This window comes from Balaenoptera physalus (genome assembly GCF_965194825.1).
Source record: "Balaenoptera physalus genome assembly, chromosome: 11".
Classification (NCBI taxonomy): Eukaryota; Metazoa; Chordata; class Mammalia; order Artiodactyla; family Balaenopteridae; genus Balaenoptera; species Balaenoptera physalus.
In genome coordinates this window covers 58054792-58077416 of record NC_138896.1, presented here as the reverse complement: position 1 = coordinate 58077416, position 22625 = coordinate 58054792, and the positions used below count along the sequence as shown (strand labels likewise).

The 22625-nt window shown below is 41.7% G+C and overlaps 1 protein-coding gene across 4 annotated transcripts in view; it reads left to right on the top strand.

Annotated features, from left to right (window-relative positions):
• Positions 1-22625, top strand: part of OSBPL10 (oxysterol binding protein like 10) — a 381826-nt gene that overhangs the window by 99614 nt on the left and 259587 nt on the right. The window contains exon 2 of one of the 4 annotated variants that reach the window (XM_082411848.1): positions 157-257. The exons of the other annotated variants lie outside the window; for them this stretch is intronic. Coding sequence (XP_082267974.1) covers positions 208-257 — 50 coding nt within the window. The 5' untranslated portion in view covers positions 157-207. The remainder of the gene's footprint in view (positions 1-156; positions 258-22625) is intronic. 4 annotated transcript variants of the gene reach the window in all.

The following is a 22625-nucleotide window of genomic DNA, read 5'->3' as shown; positions in this document are numbered from 1 at the left end:
CCTTTATTTTGCTGAGGTAGCTTCCTTCTTTTCCCAGTTTGTTGAGTGTTTTTTATTTTGAAAGGGTCTGCTACCTGCTTTTGTAAATAAAGTGTTACTGAAACATAGTCATGCCCATTTGTTTACATATTGCCTATGTCTGTTTTCACTCTCCAGTGACAAAGTTGAGTAGTTGCTGCAGAGACCTTGAGGCCAGCAAAGACTGAAATGGTTACTGTCTGGCCCTTTTCTGATTGCTGCTTTCAACTATTAATGTGGTAGGTTACACTGATTGCTTTTTGAATTTTGAAGCAGCCTTGCTATCCTGGGATAAACCTCACTTGGTTATGGTGTATTATTCTTTATTTATGTTGCTGGATGCAATTTGCTAATATTTTGTTAAGGACTCTTGCATCTATGTTTATGAAAGATATTTGTTTGTAGTTTTTTAATACCATCTTTGTCTGGTTTTGGTATCAGGGTAATGCTAGCCTTAAAATGAGTTGGGAAGTTATCCTTCTTGTTATATTTTCTGGAAGAAATTGTGTAGAGTTGGTGTTATTTCTTCTTTAAATATTTGGTAGAAATCACCAGGGAAACCATCTGGCCTGGAGATTTCTTTTTTGGAAGGGTTTTTAACTACAGATTCATTTTAAAAATAGTTGTAAAGCTATTCAGATTATCTGCTTCATCTGGGGTATGTTTTGGTAGTAAATGCTGTTTGAGGAATTGGTCCATTTCTTATAAATTGTTGAATTTATAGGGTGTATAGAGTTGCTTGTATTATTCCCTAATTATCCTTTCAATATCTTGAAGCCTATAGTGATATTCCCTTTTTCCTTTTCCTGATATTGGTAATTTGTGTCTTTGACAGTCTTGCTAGAGATTTATCAATTTATTGATCTTACTAAGAAGCAGCTTTTTGTTTCACTGGTGGTCTTTACTGTTTTCTATTTTTAATTTTTTTTACTTCTGCTCTAATCTTTTTTATTCTTTCCTTCTGCTATTTATGTTTAGTTTCTTCTTTTTTTAGTTTCTTAAAGTAGAAGCTTAAATTATTAAATTATTTCATCTTTTCTAATGTAAATATTTAATGCTATAAGTTTCCCTTGAAGCACTGCTTTAGTTGCCTTTACAAATTTTGATATGTAGTATTTTAATTTTAGTTCAGTTCAAAGTATTTTCCAGTTTCCATTGAGCCTTTCTCTTTGACTCATGGATTATTTAGAAGTATGTTAATTTCCAAGTGTTTGAAGATTTTCCTGTTATCTTTCTCTTACTCATTTCTAGTTTAATTTCATTATGGTCAGAGAACATACTTTGTATCATTTCAGTTTTTAAATTTTTTTATGGGTTGTTTTATGACCTTGGTTATGTTCTATCTTGGTGAATGTTCTATATATACTTGAAAATAATATGTATTCTTTGTCATTGGGAGAATTGTTCTGTAAATGTCAATTAGATCCAGTTCTTGTTGATAGTTTTCAGTTCTTCTATATCCTGATTGGTTTTAAAAAACCTTTATAATTTTAGAGCTGTGGTCTAGAAAGAAAGCACAACCCCTGCTTACAATGTCATATGTATTCAAAATTTCCCCTGAATTTGTGTTCTTTCACAGACTGCCTTATTTGTATATTTAATTTTCCTGAATATCACCTGCATAAAGTCACGAGAACTTGATATTTGTTCATATTTTTGGAAAGCACACAAATATTACAGGACGGGGTGCTGTTAATCTTATTTTATGAGGTCCTCTCCCTGACTATCTGGTACTTGCCATTATTTTAGGTAAATATCTAAAAAATCAGTTTTAGAGCCACCTGGAGATACTTTTTTTTTTTTTTTTTTGACCTTGGGGCATGTGGGATCTTAGTTCCCTGACCAGGGATTGAACCCACGTACCCTGCAGTGGAAGGGCAGAGTCCTAACCACTGGACTGCCAGGGAAGTCCCTGGAGATACTTTTTCAGACAATTTAGGGGACTCCAATTCAGGCTTAATGTAAATACATTGGGTTCAACCCCGCCAGCCTCACGACACAGCCAGAAAAAGAAAATGTATGTATATATATATATATGCGTTGGTTCTAATGAGTGGATGAATGGCCTCCAAAGAGGTTCTGAGACCACAGCTCCCCCGTTAAGACTGCCGAGTAGACTGAGTCACCAGGGAGACATCTGTGGAAGGAACCTTTAGAGTATCCAGATTCATCCATCCCCTTTACAAGAGGGGGATTTTCCTTTATCCTCCTAAGACTTCCATTCCAGCTTTGAATATGCAAAGTCTTCTGTAGTATTTTGAGCCTGTTATGGGGCCAGGGTGGACCCTAGACCACATCTATAGAAGAGGGACCATTAGAGCTCTGATCCTTCGGTTCTGAGGATCCCGGGCTGGACTGGGGTCTTGTCTCACACAGGTAACACCTTGATCTCTCTCCTTTTTCTCCCCACCCTAGCTCGTGAATGACCTTAGACAATGCATTCTAAATGGGGGTGATAAAGAATGGTTCCTGGGGTGGTGGTGGTGAAAATGTCTCACTTTTTAATATATAAAGTGCAGATATAGGTAGAGTACATAAATAGATGAACAGTCTATCTCTTGTATTAATTTCATTGGGGGGATGCTTAAGGAAATTTGTCTGAAAAGGCTTCCTAGGAAACTGATGATGATAAAAAAGGTTGAGAAATACTGCTTTAAATTGAAGTTGCTGAGAGGCGCCAAGCGGAAGGGCTACTGGGCTTTGAACAGTTTCTAATTGGCGGCGGGAGGGTGATGCTTCAGAATTTTATTACAAGAAAATATTTTTATCCAGAGATTTTCAGTGACTAGAACAAAAGGAAAATAGGATTAAGTCATATCATGAATTCAGGTTAAATGTGAGGTGGTTGTTAAGAGCTTTGTTAAGTAACACAGGGAGAAGTTATAAAATAGGGAGAATTTCCTTCTGCCTGGAGTCCTTTAAGAAAGGTCCTGTGGGAAGTAAACCAGGTCTCCTGGAGGGCTGTCAGTCCATTGGGTGGCTGAGGAAGGAGCCTTCAAAACAGTATTTTAAAACCTGGGTACCACCCCTTTTCCCATTGTTTGGACAATTGGCAACGTTTGAGTATGGGCTATGTATTAGGTAATACTATTGAATCAATGTTAACTGCCAGAAATTGATAATTGTACTGTGGTTAAATAAGAGAAGGTTCTTATTCTTGGAAAATACATAATGAAGTGTTTAGGAATAAAAGATGTCTGTGCCTCACAATGTTTCCAGAAAACCTGTCTATAAGGAGAAAGGGAGAGGGAAGGGGAGGAGGAGGGAGCTGGGTGGGTGTGGATGGAGGGGAGGAAAGGAAGGGGCAGGGCAGGAGAAGGGAGGGAGAGAGCCAGAGCCAGGATAAAGCAGATACCAGAACATCAGTAACTGTTAAATATGGGTTCAGCAATAAAGGAGTTCTCTGTAATATTCTTGCAACTCTTCTATAAGTTTGAATCATTTCAGAGTATAAAGAAAAAGAAATAAAAAAAGGAAACAAGAAAACACATGGCTTCTTTGAGATATACAAGTCACACCGTGTCCTGTAATATTATTTGATTTGATGGTTTATTTTTTTAATTTTAATTTTTTAATTGAAGTATAGTTCATTTACAATGTTGTCTTAGTTTCTGCTGTACAGCAAAGTGATTCAGTTATACATATGTATACATTCTTTTTCATGTTCTTTTCCGTTATCGTTTATCACAGGATACTGAATATAGTTCCCTGTGCTATACAGTAGGACCTTGTTGTTTATCCATTCTATACATAATAGTTTGCATCTGCTAATCCCAAACTCCCAATTCATCCCTTCCCCACCCACCTGTAATGTTATTTGAAACCAACAAATCAATGAAATAGTTTGACTGAAAGCAGGATCCAGGAGAGCAGGTGTTGCCCTAAGTCCTGGCGCAGTGCCGGGCTGTAGTCGGCTCTAAATAAATATTTGCTAGAATGGATGGAATCAGAGTAGCAGTGATTTCAGAGTAGGCCTTGCAGGTTTGGATGTGTTTCCCCATACACACCTCTCTGTGCCTCTGTGGTCTTTGTGAAAATCACCAAATGACAAATTTTGTCTCAGGGACCTTGCATTAACGACTAGTGTAATGGAAGACACTGAAACCCTAATTTTAGACTTCTTGCTGGTAAAGCACACGAGGCACCCAGCAGAACATTTGTGACATTCTTCCTGTACTGGTTCCCATTTAATAAGTATGGAATCTCCAGAAAACTGTGTTTAGGTGGAAGCTAAAGTTCCTTTTATTATGGTAAAATATACATAACATAAACTGTACCATTTTAACCATTTTGAAGGGGACAGTTCAGTGGCATTAAGTATACTCACACTGTTGGGAAGCCATCACCATTCTCCATCTCTAGAACTTTTTCATCCTCCTAAAGAGAAACTCTGTATCCATTATGCAATAACTTTTATTATTATTATTTGCTTAGCAAATCATTTATTCTACAGAATTATAATTGTTACCTGTAGTGACAGTAGGCTACGGGACCCCAAATCTCAAATTGGTGGCACCAAAATTAAAGAACTTACTTTAATTAATTATCTTGAAACACAAATTTAACAGGAACATCTACTGCTAGTTTACACAAATTAACTTTCCCTAAAGATTATGACATACATGGGGAGGGGCAATAGAGGGTAGGGGATTAAGAGGTTATAAACTATTATGTATAAAATAAGCTACAAGGATATATTGTACAACACAGGGAATACAGCCAATATTTTAAAATAACTATAAATGGAGTATAACCTTTAAAAATTGTGAATCACTGTATTGTACACCTGTAACTTATGTAATATTGTACATCAACTATACTGCAGTAAAATTTTTTAAAAAGATTATAGCATACACTATAATATATACTGTTTAAAGTGAAACGTGGGACTTCCCTGGTGGCGCAGAGGTTAAGAATCCACCTGCCAATGCAGGGGACATGGGTTCAAGTCCTGGGCTGGGAAGATCCCACATGCTGTGGAGCAACTAAGCCTGTGCGCCACAACTACTGAGCCTGTGCTCTAGAGCCCGTGTGCCACAACTACTGAGCCCTCTTGCCTAGAGCCCGTGCTCCGCAACAAGAGAAGCCACCGCAATGAGAAGCCCGTGTACCGCAATGAAGAGTAACACCTGCTCACCGCAACTAAAGAAAGCCCGCGCGCAGCAACAAAGACCCAACGCAGCCAAAAATAAATAATAAATAAATAAGTTAATTTAAAAAAATAAAGTGAAAAGTAAGATTTCTAAGGCTTTTAAAAATACTTCTTAAAATTAACCTTATGGTGGAATAATTAACAGACAAATGTACCTGTTTTCAGTGTATAGTTCAGTGACTTTTGTGTCTTTTTTTAATACAAAAAGGGGGTCATTCTCTGTTTTAATGACTTAGTTTTCTAGTTGTAAAGGTATTATTTCATGTTCCTTATAAAAAACTTGGAAAATTCAGAAAAGGCTACAGAGAAAACTAAAGACATTAATAATGATCTCTATCTCTCTTTAAAAATAGACTCTTTTTAGAGCAGTTTTAGGCTCATAGCAAAATTGAGTGGAACTAGAGTTCCCATGTACCCCATGTGCGTGCCCCCAGCCTCTCTTATTATATTTTAAATTATAAAGTAGAGAGTTGCTAGCCTTCTGAGTTTTCCGGGGTCACTTTTCTCCCGGAGCCTCCCTGGCACTTGGGTTCTCCTACACCTTGTTTGGTGGCTCGTGACAAAGTCATGCCAAGAAGGCAGCCACGGGGTTTGTGTTTGCCTGGTAGGTCTTCAGTATTTGATGGTTGAGCCAACAAGTGATTGGCACAGCTTCAGATTTCGGTTTGTTATAGACTTGCTTAGAAGTATTCTTTTCGGGGTGAGTTCTACATGGAGGCTCTAAAACAGCTCTGGCAAATAAAAAATACAGCTCTGACTTCTTGATGAGACATTAACAGATAGAGGCACCTGGGCATTTATGAGCTATGAGGTGGTTTAAGCTAATTTTCAGACAGCTTTCGTGTCCAAGCAGATTGTGTCCTAACTCTTTGTTGGTGAGTATTTTGGATCTTGGAATGTATTTTCCTTCTGAAAGGAGGAATAAGGATTAAAGAGGATGGTTCGTGGGAAAGAAAGAGAGCTGGTAAATTACTCCCAGGGGGTGAGCAACACTTCGTGTGTGTGTGTGTGTGTGTGTGTGTGTGTGAGAGACATGTGACTGATGCCCTTGAAAGGGGGAGAGAGGTGGTCACGCAGTCTCTTGTGGCAGTTTCCAGGAAATCAGGAAGGTTCAGAGACACTCATTTGGTTTCTGAGCCGATGAAAGGGGAGACAGAGCTGCAAAAGGAACTCCCATTCTCACTCAGAACTGGATAGTTTTAAGCTGTGGGGGGAATGTTATGTACACTAGCTTGCAACCTTCTGGTGTCCATTCTAGCCTTGCTGTCTCATTTAGGTCAATTGGATCTGAGTTAGAAATTTGGCCAGACAACAGAATATTTAAACTGGTTTCCCCTGTTGCACCTCATTTCCATAGTCTTTATAATCCGAATCGATGCAAATGCTCTTGTTATCCTGAATGTGAATGCAGGCTTCTGATTTGTTTAATTTTATATCATGTTAATAGACCCACAGACATAGAAAACAAAGTTATGGTTACCAAAGAGGAAAGTGTAGGGAGGGATAAATTAGGAGTTTGGGATTAACAGATACACATTTTTATACATAAAATAGATAACCAACAAGGACCTACTGTATAGCACAGGGAACTATATTCAATATCTTGTAATAAACTATAATGGAAAAGAATCTGAAAAAGAATATATATGTATATAAACATATACATATATATAACAATCACTTTGCTGCACACCTGAAACTAACACAACATTGTAAATTTTACTGTAATAAAAGTGGAAAAAATTTTTACTTCACATTGTTGAACTTGGTGAGTGTAGCTGAGGGTCTGAATGACAAGTGGGGTGTGGCTGGTGCCAGCCTTACTTTATGTGGTACCTCTGGCATCCTGGGCCACAGGGGAAGGGTGCTTTAGTTAGGTTGATAAAACCCAAAAACAAGTTCAGGAAGGGACCTCCGGGGCTCCCCATTTGCCCTGGGTCTTGAGCTGTTTGTTGCTCGTGGAAGCTTTTTTGTATGTAATTTTTTGAACATTCAGCATGGCACTAAGATGGTCCTCTCTGTGCCAGGGAGTTTGGAAGAACCGTTTTACAGTAGAATACATCAGACCCCAGGAGGGAGAGTTTTATATTTCTTAACTGCTAGGCAACTTTTTCATTCTCAGCATTGGAGAGAACTTGATTGTAAGTAACCCTATGACCACATGTTACAACTCAGGAATAATCCTGACGTTTTACCTCTATTCTTTTTCTGGAAGCATTTTCCAAAATAAATAAAAATTGCTTAACAGTAAAAGGCAGGGGTAGGCTGACATTTTCCTTCTCAGGGAATTATTCCGGGATCCTGAAGGCCCTCAGATGAACTTGCCCTTATCTCATAGGTAAGGAAACAGCCCCAAAGAGATGACATTTAATTCAAAGTTATACTCTGACTTTGTGGCAGAGTCAGAACAAGAAACTGGATCTCTGCTCCTCAGGCAATTTTGGAAAAACTCCAGAAGACTGATGCTAAATATGGTCTTTCTGCCCTGTGGTTTTGTTATACAGCAAAGAATACCCACTGGTTTCTCATTATCTGGCCAGTGCCCTGAGATTCATTCCACATTGCAGTTTATTAGCTGTTTTGAATGATGGAGAAGCATTTCAAAACGTGCAGAGAGCTATTCTTGAACCCTGTGTGCCTGGGGTATTAAAAGATCGTGTTGGGGATATCTTATCTCTGAGTCTGATGCTAATTTCCTCTAATATATCGCAAAGAATAAGTCACTTTTTTTTTTTTTTTTTTTTTTTGCCTTAGGGTTTGTGGGATCTTAGTTCCCCAATCAGGGATTGAACCTGGGCCCTTGGCAGTGAAAGTACGGAGTCCTAACCACTGGACTGCCTGCAATTCCCTATATCGCAAAGAGAACTGTTTTTTTTAAACTTTTAATTAATGAATTAATTTTTGGCTGCGTTGGGTCTTCATTGCTGCACGCGGGCTTTTCTCTAGTTGAGGCAAGTGGGGGCTACTCTTCGTTGCGGTGCGCAGGCTTCTCATTGCGGTGGCTTCTCTTGTTGCGGAGCACTGACTTTAGGAGCGCAGGCTTCAGTAGTTGTGACACACGGGCTCAGTAGTTTTAGCTCGCAGGCTCTAGAGCGCAGGCTCACTAGTTGTGGTGCACGGGCTTAGTTGCTCTGCAGCCTGTGGGATCTTCCCAGACCAGGGCTTGAACCCGTGTCCTCTTCATTGACAGGCGGATTCTTAAGCACTGCGCCACCAGGGAAGTCCAGAACTAGGTTTAATAGTAGCTTTCTGTAGCCAATGTTGCTTTTATTTCATTTTCCAAGTTATGAATAAAGAACCAGTCTTTAGGACTGCTTCGAATCTGTCAGTAGATAGTGCACTGTTTCTTGTGATGCTGAAATAGAAGATGCATTTCTGAATTCTGGAAGGTACCTAGCTAAATCTGATTAGGTTGCATTAAACATTTAAGACTTCCCTGGGGACTGATGTTTCCTAGCAGGTCTTAGGACAGAGCATTCTTCAGTTGCTTGGCAGTGGCTCTAGCCTGGACCTTGGCATGTTGGCAGATGTGACATGTTTGTTTTTCTTGCACACTCCTCCATTCTTGAAGAACTGCTCTTTTGGACCACACCCTGGCTCCCTAGAGATGGTGTTTGACCTTTGGGGGACACTTCCCATGGTGCACTAGTGAGCTTTCCACGTGCTGCAGTGGCTCTTCCTCTGGTTAGGTATAGGGGTTGGCAAACTTTCTGTAAAGGGTCAGATAGTAAGTGATTTCAACTCTGCTGTTGTAGCATGAAAGCAGCCATGGACAGTATGTAAACAAACAGGCATGGCTGTGCTCCAATAAAACTTTATTTACAAAAAACAAGTGGTGGGCTGGATTTGGCCCATAGGCCATTGTTTGCTTATCTCTGGTTTAGCAGCTTTTTGGAAAACAAGGCTGAAGCACCCTCTGCTTCTGTGGGTGATGGAGGAGAGAATCCAGTACTTGGGACATAAACATCTTAGTTGAGATTTAGCATCCGTGGTGGGGAAGATGCTTTTGTATTATTTTTCAATAACTTCTCAGTTATTATAACAAAAAAGGCTTCTTCTGGGAAAAATTTTCCCCTAATCTCACTGCTCTTGGGATCATACAACCGTATTTTCATTTTTGTACATTTCTTTTGAGTCCTGTCATTTTGTACTTTTAGTTTTGCAAAGCCTTGATGTGTGTGCAAACCAGTTGGTTTTATTCAAGAGCAAAATGCACCTGCGTATCTGACAGGTGTTAGTACATTGAGATCTAGTAAAGCCTAAAAGGTATAAATCAGTTTTGTTGGAGAAAATATTTTAAGGACAGATTTGTGAGGAGCAGTGTCATTTTCTGTTTTTTGACTTTTTCAATAAAAGAGTTATAATTCACTCTTAAGCCCTGTAAAAGAGGAATAGCCAGAGGGCCAACTATTGGAAGAAATCAGGCCAGGACTAAAGTGAATCAGGTAAATGGCTATTCAGTGCCAAAGTCACACTGTCGCTCTAAGTTAACTTTGTGGTCCCCAGGTTTCATGGCGGCATGAGCCTTCCTGCACCTTTGCCAATGGCCGCAGAGGCTAGACCACAGCAGATTAAAAATTTTTTCTTTCTTCTTGGTGCACACACAATAAACCAAGAAACAAATGACCACATTTCAGTCTCACACTATATGAAGTGACTCTAAAGGTGTATTTTCCTAAACAGGAATTCCCAAATATATGTATCTCCAAGAATGGCAAGCGTCCTTTTTACAACAGTGCTACCATCACTCAAATTATTTTGAAAGCTACTTTTTTGGAATTGCCTTCAGAACAAGTACAAGCCACCGCAGAAAAGAAGTCTGCCTGCTTTGTGGTCTTACCTCATTTTTGACTAAAAATGGCTCTGACTTGCTTTCTGCTGTTTCCCAATCTTGTAACCATGCTCAGAGCAGATGGATTTGTCTCAGTGGACCTAAAGGTTATGGGTAATGACAATAAACCAGGAGCTTCTGAGGGTCTTTCATTGGAGGGAACAAAAATATTTATTTCTGTGTAAGTTGTGGTAGTTAAAAAACAGTCATGCCTTTTGTACATCATTAGGCTGTTCTCAAATCATCATGCCAACATGACTTTTGAATGAGATTATTCTTACCTGAAGTGGCCTCCAAGAATGACCTGGTTTATTCCAAATCCTAGTCTAGGGTGTGAGGCAGAGGTCCTTGAAAGGCCCTCATTTTTTATGTGCTCTCTTGTCACTGTTACCTTGGATATTTGAAAGGCTGTTCTAGGTTTGCTTTTCTGCGAGACCGTGTGTATATTCCTAGAAGCTGACAGACTGTAATATGTTCTCCCTGTTCCTCTTGTCCTCTCCTGCCCTCCCTCCAACATGGCAAGTGGGAAGCTTATGTCCTGTACTAGGGAGTTTTATTGTCTGGCAGGCAGTTGTGTAGGCTCGTAACTTGGGAGACTGTCTCGGAGCTGCTCAGAAGCAGAGTTAGGATCTTCGTTGCAGACAGTAGATTCCTTCTAAGCCATCTAAGCAGCAGGCGATTTATTAGACAGGTTTAATTAGACAGTATTTCTGGGAGAACCAAGCTTCAGTGCTACACGTTCAGCAATGATACAGCTTGTCTCCAACCAAATCGCAACCATAACGTGGTTCTAATTCACTTCCACCCCAGTACCTGTGACGGTAGAGGCAGAACAGTAAACCCTCTGCACAGCTGCTCCAAGACATCAAACACGCCTCCCACTGTCCTGTCTTGCTGAAAGTTCTGGCCTCCCAGCCTGCGTCTGCTGCCTCCTGTCGTTCCCCTCTGCCTTTCAAGTCTTGCGTGGGTGCATCTGCTTGTAAGAATCTAGCTGCAAGAGAGTCGGTGAACGGAGCGTCTAGCTTTCTCTGCAGAGCAGGAAGGCAGGTGGGCTTGAAGACTGTTGGATAGTGCTGAACTTTGCAATGTTTGTGACCAAGGGTGTTTGCATAGAGGTGATGACTAAAACTCTGGTGGGTAGATAGATTCTTGAAGTGCAAAGAACAGAGGGAGAAGGACTGAGTGTGGGAGACTCCGGGGCTATTGGGAGAATTCAGTGACTGGGATTCAGTGCAGCTGCCAGTGCTGTTACCACTGTGTGGCAGGTGGCACTGCTGTGTAGGAGCGGTTTCCTGCCATGCCTGTGCCCTTGACACGGTCCTGACCTTGGGAAGAGGGAAGAAGTGCTGGGCTCATGGTGCTCTTTCCTATGTAGCTCTGGGGTTTCGTGGCTGGCAGAACCAGTTTCAGTTTCCAGCCTGATGACCACAGGTAAGTTATTATGCCATTCTGAGTTTTAGTCTGCTTATCTATAAAATGATGATATGCTTATCATGCAGGGAGATTGTGATGGTAAAATCAGATAACAGGTGACTGTCTAACCCACATCTCTGATGTATGGTGGTTGCCCAATAAATGACTACTATTATGCTCAACTTTGCCCTCTTTCCCTTTTCCTTTTGTCAGAGCAGGTCACAGCTGCCTTAAACCCCAGTGGGTACAGTAGCTTCTGTGCTTTTTCTTAGCAATTAGCTTACCTCCCCCCCACCCCCCGTGTGGCTAACTTTCCCCTTGCTCCCTGAATATTTTATTTTGAAAAATTTCAAACATACAGGAAGGTTGGTAGAGTTGTATAGGGAGCACACATATATCTATCACCTGGACTCTACAATGAACATTTCATTATACCTGCTTTATTACGTAGCTTTCCATCTATCCATCCATCAACCCGTTTCCTTCCTTCCTCCCTGCCTCCCTCCCTCTCTCCTTCCCTTCCTCTCTCTCTCCATCCCTCCTCCCTCCCTTCCTCCCTCCCTCCCTTCCTTCCTTCCTCCCTTCCTTCCATCCTTCCCTCCCCCACACGGCTTTCGGGGTCTTGGTTCCCCGACCAGGGATTGAACCCGGGCCCTGGCGGTGAAAGTGCGGAGTCCTAAACCACTGGACTGCCAGGGAATTTCCCATTTTATTTCTTTATACATTTCAAAGTAGATTACCAATATCAGTACACTTCCTTGTAAACATTTTATCCTAACATTAACGACCTGTTTGCAGTTTTTTTCTCTTGATGTAAAACTTCACAATGAAATGCACGAATCTTAAGTGTGTGTTTGCTGAGTTTTGACAACTGCGTGCACCTGTTACCCAAAGCCATGTCAAGATATAGAACATCACCACCTTCCCAGAGTTCCCTCGTGCCCCTGCCCCTCCCATCACAGGCAGCCACCGCCCTGCTTTTCCCCCACTATAGATTAGTTTTACCTAGTCTAGCATTTCACGTAAATGGAACCAGACAGCAGGTACTAGTTACTGCCTGGCTTCCTATAGTTAGCCTAACGCGTTGGGACTCGTCTGTGTCGTCATGTCTTATCAGGCACTGATTCCCTCTCACTGCTGAGATGGCAGCTTTAAAATCATTGCTGCGAAGAAGGAAGAACCATGAGCCTTCCTCATGGAACTTGGAGGTGGTTTCTCCTTTTCCTTTCCGGTTGGATGGCATCAATGCACAGAGGCTCTTTGTAGCCGATTAGAGTTAAAGGGTCTCAGAGGCCGTTTGGCTCAGTCTCTCTGGGTCTCAGCATCTGGGCCAGGGCGCCCTTTCTCTGATCCGTTTCCCTCCCCTCTCCAGGAATAGTGTTAGTGGAGGTTTATGTGCAGGAGGAGTGAGAGGGCCAGCGGATGGGCACCTTTGACGTTTAATTGTCTTAGGGTTAAAAAGCATGAATCCAGCCTTCTTATAATTTTTGTTGTTGAGGATTTCGTTATGCTGAGTACATGCTAGAAATATAGGACCAGTCGGCCGCAACAGCTGGGTTGGAAACAAATTTCTATTTGGCTTTTCTGTTAACGAATTAACCAGAACCTGAAGCTGCTAAATTCTCTGATGGAAAAAGGAGTCACTTTCTTGCCTCCTCTCCCCAATTTCTTCCCCCCCCCCACCCTTCCCTTTCTTTCATCCTTCCTCCCTTCTCCTCCATCTCTCTGTCTCTGTCACACACACACCACACACACACACACACACACACACACACACACACACGAGACACACACCCCTTTTGAGCATATTTACATTTAGTGACTTATATGAAAGTTTAGGTAGATCGTTTTTGAAGGTGGTTGAGATGTTTGAGAGGCAGAAGGAAGAGGGTGGGAAAAGAATGGCACGGCTTGATTGGCAGGGCGGCAGTGCCCACTCTCCGGGGACAGGTTATTAAGTAATGTGACAAGTGTTGGACCCAGCAAGGCTCCGTATGTGCTGGTTCCTTCTTTGTTCTCTCGTGTGCAGAGGTTCTGGAACCTGCCTGCACAGGAGAAGTACTGGGAATTATTACAGAATACTTCCCACTCTGGACCAGTTGAACCAGAATGTGGGCCCCCTCCCCCGCACCGTTCAGTGTGCACCCACAGTTTAAAATCACTTCGGGACCCATTTTCACGTACATTATCGCCGCTAATCCTAATAATCATTCAAGGCAGGCAGGTTTTAGTAAGATCTTATTATTTTAGCTGAGCCAGCTGATGTTGAAGTGGACGTTTGAACAGAGGGCAGTCTGACTGCAGTGGCCACATTCTCCCTGTTACTCCGTGTCCCCCCCTGATCCCTTTATGTGGATGGATTTCATGGAGCAGGATGGTTGTTCATTCATTTGTTGCACACCATCTGCCACGTGTGGGTGGAAGGTCATTGGTGGATCCCTCCCTCTGGGAGTAAAGGGCAGGGAAAGAGACCCCGGGCCATGGCGTGGAGTCCCAGGGCACAGGCGGAGCACGGTGGAGGGGCACCAGTTCTGGATGTGGTAGGCAAAGAACTCTTTCTGGAGGAAATACCACCTGCTTAGGATGTGGAGTTGTGAGAGAGCTCTGAAGCTTAGAGCCAGAAAGAAAAGAACCAGGAGCTGGTTACTTTATCACTTTTATCATGAAACACTCTCAATCCACCCATCGTGTAGTAAGGCGTGTTTTCTTACTTGCTCCAGCATCCTCTTTGCATTTGAAAAATAAAAGAAAATGCTTTATCATAGGTTTTCTTTAAATTGCAAATTTTGTTGAATTTTAAAGGATTTTTTTTTTTTGTCTGTTCAATATAACATGTTAAGAAGATGTAAAAAAAAATTGTGACTTTAGAGCTAAGAAATCCTGAGCAAATAGTGCTTATGTCCTACCACTCCTGGAAAGTATAGGTGTTCTGTAAGAAGAGTAGAATCATATGAATTATTTCTAATTTCTTTTCTTCCTGGTGGAAACCTTGTAGTATAGCATAGTGTTAAAAGCCTCGGCTTTTAACATTAAATAAAAGCCCAGCTTTGTCACTTTCATTTAACTGTATGTATGAAAGTTACCCTACCTTTCTAAACCTCAGTTTCCTCATCAGTAAAACGGAAATAATAATACCACATATAATCTAAAAAATCACTTATTTATTGTTTCCATTTTGTAATTTTATACTGTCATGAAATGAATAGATGACTATTTTTTATCTTTTTTTAAAAATTGAGTTATAGTTGATTTACAGTGTTGTGTTAGTTTCAGGTGTACAGCTAAGTGATTCAGTCATACATCTATCTATCTAGCTATTCTTTTCCAGATTCTTTTCCCTTATAAGTTATTACAAAATATTGAATATAATTCCCTGTGCTATACAGTAGGTCCTTGTTGTTTATCTGTGTTATATATAGTATTGTATATATGTTAATCCCAAATTCCTTATTTATCCCTCCTCCCCACCTTTCCCCTTCGGTAACCGTAAGTTTTTTTTCTATGTCTGTGAGTCTGTTTTTGTTTTATAAGTAAGTTCATTTGTATCATTTTTTAGATTCCACATATAAGTGATATCATATATTTGTCTTTCGCTGTCTTACTTACTTCACTCAGTATGATAATCTCTAGGTCCATCCATGTTGCTGCAAATGACATTATTTCATTCTTTTTTATGGCTGAATAGTATTCCATTGTATATATGTACCACTTCTTTATCCATTTATCTGTCGATGGACATTTAGGTTGTTTCCATGTCTTGGGTATTGTAAATAGTGCTGCAGTGAACATTGGGGTGCATGTATCTTTTTGAATTATAATAGTTTTCTCTGGATATATGCCCAAGAGTGGGATTGCTGGATCATATGGTAGCTCTATTTTTAGTTTTTTAAGGAACCTCCATTCTGCTCTCCATAATGGCTGTACCAATTTACTATTTTTTCTCAGCTTTTAAAAATGTAATATTTGGTTTATACAAAAGAGTATATGCAAGTATATGTTATATATATATATGTATATGTCATAAGAGTAATAAGAACATGAACAGGTGTGAGTTCACTGCTCAATCAAGGAAGGATCATGTAACCACTAGAAGCTCACCTACGCATGCGTTCTCCAACTCCTACACCTCCCCCCTTTCAGGTTACCATTAATTCTTGGGTTTTGAGTCATCATTTTTTAAAAAATATTTTATTTATTTATTTATTTGTCTGCACCGGGTCTTAGTTGCACCACGTGGGATCTAGTTCCCTGACCAGGGGTTGAACCAGGGCCACCTGCTTTGGGAGTGTGGAGTCTTAGCCACTGGACCACCAGGGAAGTCCCTTGATTCATCATTGTTTTGTCTTTTTATAAATAATAATATAAATTATTTTTATAATATTTATTTAAATAATTTATCATTTAGTTTTGTTTGTTTTCAGTTTTATATATTTAAAAAGTATGTTGTGGGGACTTCCCTGGTGGCGAAGTGGTTCTAGTGCAGGGGGCCCAGGTTCGATCCCTGGTCAGGGAACTAGATCCCACACACATGCAGCAACTAAGAGTTCGCATGCCACAGCTAAGGAGCCTGCGAGCCGCAACTAAGGAGCCTGCCTGCTGCAACTAAGACCCAGCACAACCAAATAAATAAATAAATAAATATTTTTAAAAAAATGTATGTTGTATGTAGTCTTCTGCAGTTGTTTGTTTTCACTCATTATGGTTCCAAAATTGATCCCTGTTATTGTGTTTAACTGTGGTGCATTCTTAGAACACTGCTTTGTGTGAATTACTTACCTGGTGGTAGGGGTTTAGATAGTTCCATTTTTGCTCCCAGGAGCACTGTTGCCACTGTGCGCACACGTGTGTGTGTGTCTCCCAGTGCATGCGGTCGAGAATTTCTCTGTGATGGACATGTAGGAATGGGATTTGGGGGTTTTAGAGTATCTGGACTCTCAATTTTATAAGATGATGCTAACTTGTTTCCTAATGTAGGTGTACCAGTTTAATGCCTGCCAGTGGGGTATAAGCGTTCTGTCATTCTACATCTTTTCCAGTGTTTGTCATTGTTAGACATTAATTTTTTTAAAAAACTTAATTGAAGTATACTTGATTTACAGTGTTGTGTCAGTACATATATATATATATTCTTTTTCATATTCTTTTCCGTTATGGTTTATTATAGGATACTGAGTATAGTTGCTTGTGCTATATACAGTAGGACCTTGAGCTTATCTATTTTATATATAGTAGTTTTTATCTGCTAATCCCAAACTCCTAATTTATCCCTTCCCCCTCCCTTTCCCCTTTGGTAACCATAAGTTTGTTTTCTATGTCTGTGATTAGACTTCTTAATTTTGCTAAGCTACTGGGTATAAATAGTATCTCCTTGACGTGTTAACTTGGGTATCCATGATTCTCGGAAAGAGAGCAGCTCTTCATTTGTTTAAAGGTCATCTTTTCTTCCTCTTTTGTGAAATTCCAGCTTGTGTCTTTTGCTCAGTTATCTAGTAGGTTATTTATGTTTTTCACATTGGTTTATGAGTTGTTTATATATTCTGAATACTTATCCTTTGTTGGATGTATGTGTTACACATATCTTTTCTTAATTGATAGCTTGTCTTTTAACTTCGTGATGCTTTTTTTTGAAAACAAATTTTTATTATTTTTTATATTCTCTTTATTATGCTTCCCAACACTGGCAGCTGCTCCCTTCACTGACAGAAACAGCCATCTCCCCTGGCAGGCTCATCTCAGATGCCTGGGAAGCCAACACAAGCAAACATAAGTAGAGTTTCCTGCAGAGACCTGCTTTTAAAAAATTGCTGATTCTCAGATCGCTGCATCAACCCACAGCACAACTGACAACTCAGATCTTTCACTGAGAGGAGCTCCCAGCTCCGACCCAAACCCCGTCAATCCACAGATAGTGACCTTAGGTCAAGAGGTTCTTAATTTTAATGTGACAGGGTTTCTATATTTTCTTTTCTGGCTAGCTAGAAAGATATTCTTCTTTTTAGATTGAAGTATAGTTGATTTATAATATTGTGTTAATTTCTGCTGTACATCAGAATGACTCAGTTATACATATATATTCTTTTTCATATCTTTTCCACTGTGGTTCATTACAACATATTGAATATAGTTCCCTGTGTTATGTAATAGGACCTTGTTGTTTATCCATCCTATATATAATAGTTTGCATCTGCTAATCCCAAATTCCCAATCCAACCCTCCTGCACTCCCCCTCCACAAGTCTGTTCTCTATGTCTGTGAGTCTGTTTTTGTTTCATATATAAGTTCATTTGTGTCATATTTTAGATTCCACATGTAAGTGATATCATATGTTATTTGTCTTTCTCTGTCTGACTTACTTCACTTACTGTGATCATCTCTAGGTCCGTGTAGCTGCAAATGACATTATTTCATTCTTTTTTTGTGTCTGAGTAATATTCCATTGTATATATGTACCACATCTTCTTTATCCATTCATCTGTTGATGGACATTTAAGTTGTTTCCATGTCTTGGCTATTGTGAATAGTGCTGCTATGAACAGAGGGGGTGCATGTATCTTTTCGAATTGTAGTTTTGTCCAGATATATGCCCAGGAGTGGGCTTGCTGGATCATACAGTAGCTCTATTTTTAGTTTTTTGAGGAACCTCCATACGTTCTCCATAGTGGCTGCACCAATTTACATTCCTACCAACAGTGTAGGAGAGTTCCCTTTAGAAAGATATTCTTTATTTTCTGCTGAAAGTTTCAAAAGTTTACCTTTCTCAGTTAAGTCTTTAATCTGTCTGGACTTTTGTGTCTGTGGTGTGAGGTAGGGATCCAATATCCTTTAGTGTTTCCTGCACTGTACAGTGTTTTCCTGAGAATGGAGAGGAATGTAAACACCCCAGCTCCTTACACAGTCTGGGCACATGCAAGGTGCACTGTAAGGGTAATTTGTTGCTATTTTAACTTTCAGTCAACTTTTTTTTCTGTTGATTGTGCATTTCTTCATGAAATCATTAATGTGTACATTTTAGGAAAGACAACTGAGGCAGGTTTGCATTGGTTAAGAAACCAACCTGCAATCTGTCCTCCCCCCAGCTCTGCCCTAGTATTGTCAGAAACTTGATCTGTGAGTTTAATCAAAGGGTAAATCATAATTAATGAGTTAATTGATTTGAGCATCTATTTCCTTTTGCACATGGTTGGTGATTCAGAATTTCTCTGGCATCTTACTGAATACCTTCTCGCGCTGCCCCTGGATAATCAGATAATCTTTTATTACAAGGTTCATCTCATTACTTTGGAATTTGCTTATTCAGCTGTGTATTGCCATAGATGTACCCTCTAAATACATGAAGGCAGGGGCTGGGGCTTCAGCCAGGATGCTGGAAGTTCTCCTAAAGTTAATTCCTGCTTGAATGTCTTGGACCAGATTGTTTAGGCTGCCCAGAAAACTTGCTTTGGGGGCCTTTTCCACTTTCTCAGCTGTACTGTAGTGGAAAGGAGAGGCAGAGAAGTACTTCTTGGAAAATTAAAACTGCTTGGCCACACTCCTGGGACACATTGAGTGCACACAATGAAATCTGGAAAGTAAAACGTGCAACTTTATAAGGTGAGCATAAAAAGCATCATAAAAATTGGAGGAATGTTGTCAGTTATATGGCTGAGGATGACTGCCCGTTTATTGCTTGCGTACCGTCAGAGAAATCCACTCTGAGGCCGGAGGGGTCCTGGGCAGAAGGCAGGTAGAACTGCTGGCTGCTGTTTGTAACAGGCGACAGAAAACCCAAACCTGGGAGAGCAGCCTTCAGCCTGGGTTGTAAAGTTACACTCCATGCTCGAGGCTTTTCAGAGATGCTCAAGCACCTTGTGGAGGTGAGTTTGTTAACCTCCTGGACAGTTTCCAGGGAGGTGGAAAGATGGAAAGATTCGTGATGAAGAAGGACCCTTCTCCATTCTCCTGCCTAAATGTTGTTCTCATGGACTTCTGGAATGATTCTGTAGCAGATGTTGTTGGTACCCTGTCCGGAACCCCTTTAATGACCCAGTGCACCCAATGCTTGGCTACAGCACGGTTGGTTGCTAACCCCTCACACCTGGATCCTTCACTGGAAGATTCTGCCTTGCTGGAGAGCAGCTCCGTAACCTGGAGATGACTGGGAGGAAACCCCTCATCCCCTACCCTGGGGTGCCCTGTGCACAGGGGCTGACATCATTGACTGATGTCCAAGACTGGGGTGTAAAACCTGGCCCTTTTTCTCCAGGCAGCATGAAGTCTGTAGTACAGTTGACTCCGGAGCTCCCTGGGGGATCAGACCGCTGCTCGCCTGCTCTTAGCCCCCATCTTTTCCTTTCCTTTTCCTTTCCCTTACTTTCTTGCACGTTTCTCTTGAGAGCACCTCCTCCAGCACCCATTGGCACAGGAATCCCCACATCAGTTTCTTCTTCTAGGGAACGTGACCCAAGACAGACTCATCCATTTATCCTCTCTGGCCATCACACTTGGCTCTGTACGTGGAGCTTCACATCTGAGTCTTTTCTGCCCTGTGAGGTTCTTTGGAGGGCTGGTTTCGTGTCTTGTCCATCTTTAGACTTCCACCAACCTCCCAGCACCAGGCCCTGCTCCTGGGACCTGCTCAGTGCTTGTCCAGCTGCATGAGGGGAGATCTCATGTGTAGATGTCGAAGGGCTGGGGAGGTGACTACTGATGTTGCTGTGGGGTCTGGTATTGATAATGTGGATGGTTACCCACAAGCATGCAGTGGGCAAAGCACAGTCCTGCCTCGGTGAGGAAGCCAGTGCTTGGATTTCTCACTCTTAGTGATGCTGTAGGAGCTGTCATTGGCAGCCAGGTTGGGTGGAGGAAGGTGCCTCAAGCTTTGGTGCCAAGCCAGGGGCTCTTGGCCAGGCTGGATGGACAGGGGGGCGTGGCCCTGCCTTGACCCTTGATGGCCAGACTCTGCAGGTGGGATGCTGGCCTTTCTGTCTCGCCCCATAAGCCCTCACTCCTCAGTCATTGCTCTTCTTGTGTCTCTTGTCTTGGCTTCACAGCTCTGACATCCACTGAGTTGCTGGAGCCAGAAATTTTGTGACTCTTTCTGTCTCATTCTCTCTCCAGTATCTAACCAGCCACGGAGCCCTCACTGCCTCTCTGTCCCGCTCTTCCTGCCCTTTACCTTTGTTCAGATGCTTCTCGCTCTGGCCTGGACACCCATGGTCGCTTCTTACTGGCCTCCCTGAACCCAAGCTGGTCTTCTTCAGCACCATCTCCACGGGGATCTTCCCAAAGCGTATGGAATCCTTAAAGCTCTTAGCAACTTCCCGTGACCTCCAATCAAATCCAAGCTCTGCTAGAATGGTACCCAATGCCCAGCCCCCGTGTCACCCCTCATCTCATACTGTCACTTCCTATCCCCCCACTGCCCTGCCTGGTAGGTGCTGTGTCCTTTTTTTTTTTTTTTTTTTAAATTTTCTAAACTTTTGGCGACGCGGCAAGGCTTGCGGGATCTTAGTTCCCCCACCAGGGATGGAACCTGCACCCTTGGCAGTGAAAGGGCCGAGTCCTAACCACTGGACAACCAGGGAATTCCAGGTGCTGTGTCCTTTGATAAAGGCTCATGTGTTGCTCCCAGGCGGGAGCTGCTACTACTGCACCTTGCGCAGCCTTCTGTTGTGACACTTTTCACACGGCATCTCCCTCCATCTGCCCGTGACATTTAATCTGTGTCTTACTCATCATTGTGTTTACAGTAGGAAGCCTCATCTTTTGTACACAGTAGGCAGGAAGTAAAAAAAAAAAAAAAGTTAAAAAAATTCTTTTTTTAAAAAACTTTATTCAACTATAGTTGATTTAAAAAATTTTTAATTGAGTGGTTTCTAATCTTTTTTGTTATTAGTAAAATAAAAATTTTGAGTTCCCTCTTCCCATTTAATACTTAATAGTGTTTGCTGTTTCAGGAAATATCTAATGGTAAAAGATACTCTGAATTCAATTATGCTTTTCAATAATTTGGGTTTTATTAGTTGCAGTGGGATCTGCAGGCATATGAAAAGTAACCATATTTATGTGCATAACACATTGTTCCTGTCAGACCAGGGTCATAAGTGCAAATGTTTTGCAGGGTCCAGGCCCTTGAGCTCGAGGTCAGGGGTGGCGGCCTCAATGTCCTGAGTGGTCGGGAAGGTGGGATGTGGGTCTGCACCCAGCGTCTGATGGGGCAGCTGCTTCTCAGCTCTGGCCTCTCATTGCCATGGGGTGAACATGGGCCCAACGTTGAGCTACTTGGGTATTTCAAGGGGAACCAGATGTGGATTTTTGTGAGAAGCTCTTATTATTATTTTTTTTTAAACCTGTCTGCTTTTTTTTTTTAAATTTATTTTTATTTATTTATTTATGGCTGTGTTGGGTCTTCGTTTCTGTGCGAGGGCTTTCTCTAGTCGTGGCAAGCGGGGGCCACTCTTCATCGCGGTGCGCGGGCCTCTCACTATCGCGGCCTCTCTTGTTGCGGAGCACAGGCTCCAGACCCACAGGCTCAGTAATTGTGGCTCACGGGCCCAGTTGCTCTGCGGCATGTGGAATTTTCCCAGACCAGGGCTCGAACCCGTGTCCCCTGCATTGGCAGGCAGATTCTCAACCACTGCGCCACCAGGGAAACCCCTCTTATTTTTTAAAGACTGGCAACTGGTTCAAAATTCAAAAACAAACCAAAAAAATGACAAAAAAGCCAAAATAAACAAAACAAAACACCCTTTCCTGGTCAGAACCAAATGGATTAGTGGACTTGAGGCCTGGAGCCTGTGTTTCCTGCTGTCATTGGAGACTCTGGTCCAGATGGTCCTCAGAGCACCTCTGTGGGGACTCCGGGACCCCCTGGTTGCTGGTGCTGCAGTTGGAACCATAGCTTTGGCCCTGAAGTCCGTGGTGGGATTTGACCCCTTGTTGGCTGACATGGAAGGGAAGTTTAGGGAATCTCCTTCTCCATAGTGACCTCCGGGTGCCCTTTGTTGGTGTGACTTGTTCCCTCTTCATCTGAAGCCACCACACTGGCCGGGATGGGGCTTGTCTCTAAGTGACAAGTGGGTGTCACAGGTGGGATTTACTTTTTTTTTTTTAATAATAATCTTTTTTATTTATTTATTTATTATATTTATTTTTGGCTGTGTTGGGTCTTCGTTTCTGTGCGAGGGCTTTCTCTAGTTGTGGCAAGCAGGGGCCACTCTTCATCGCGGTGCA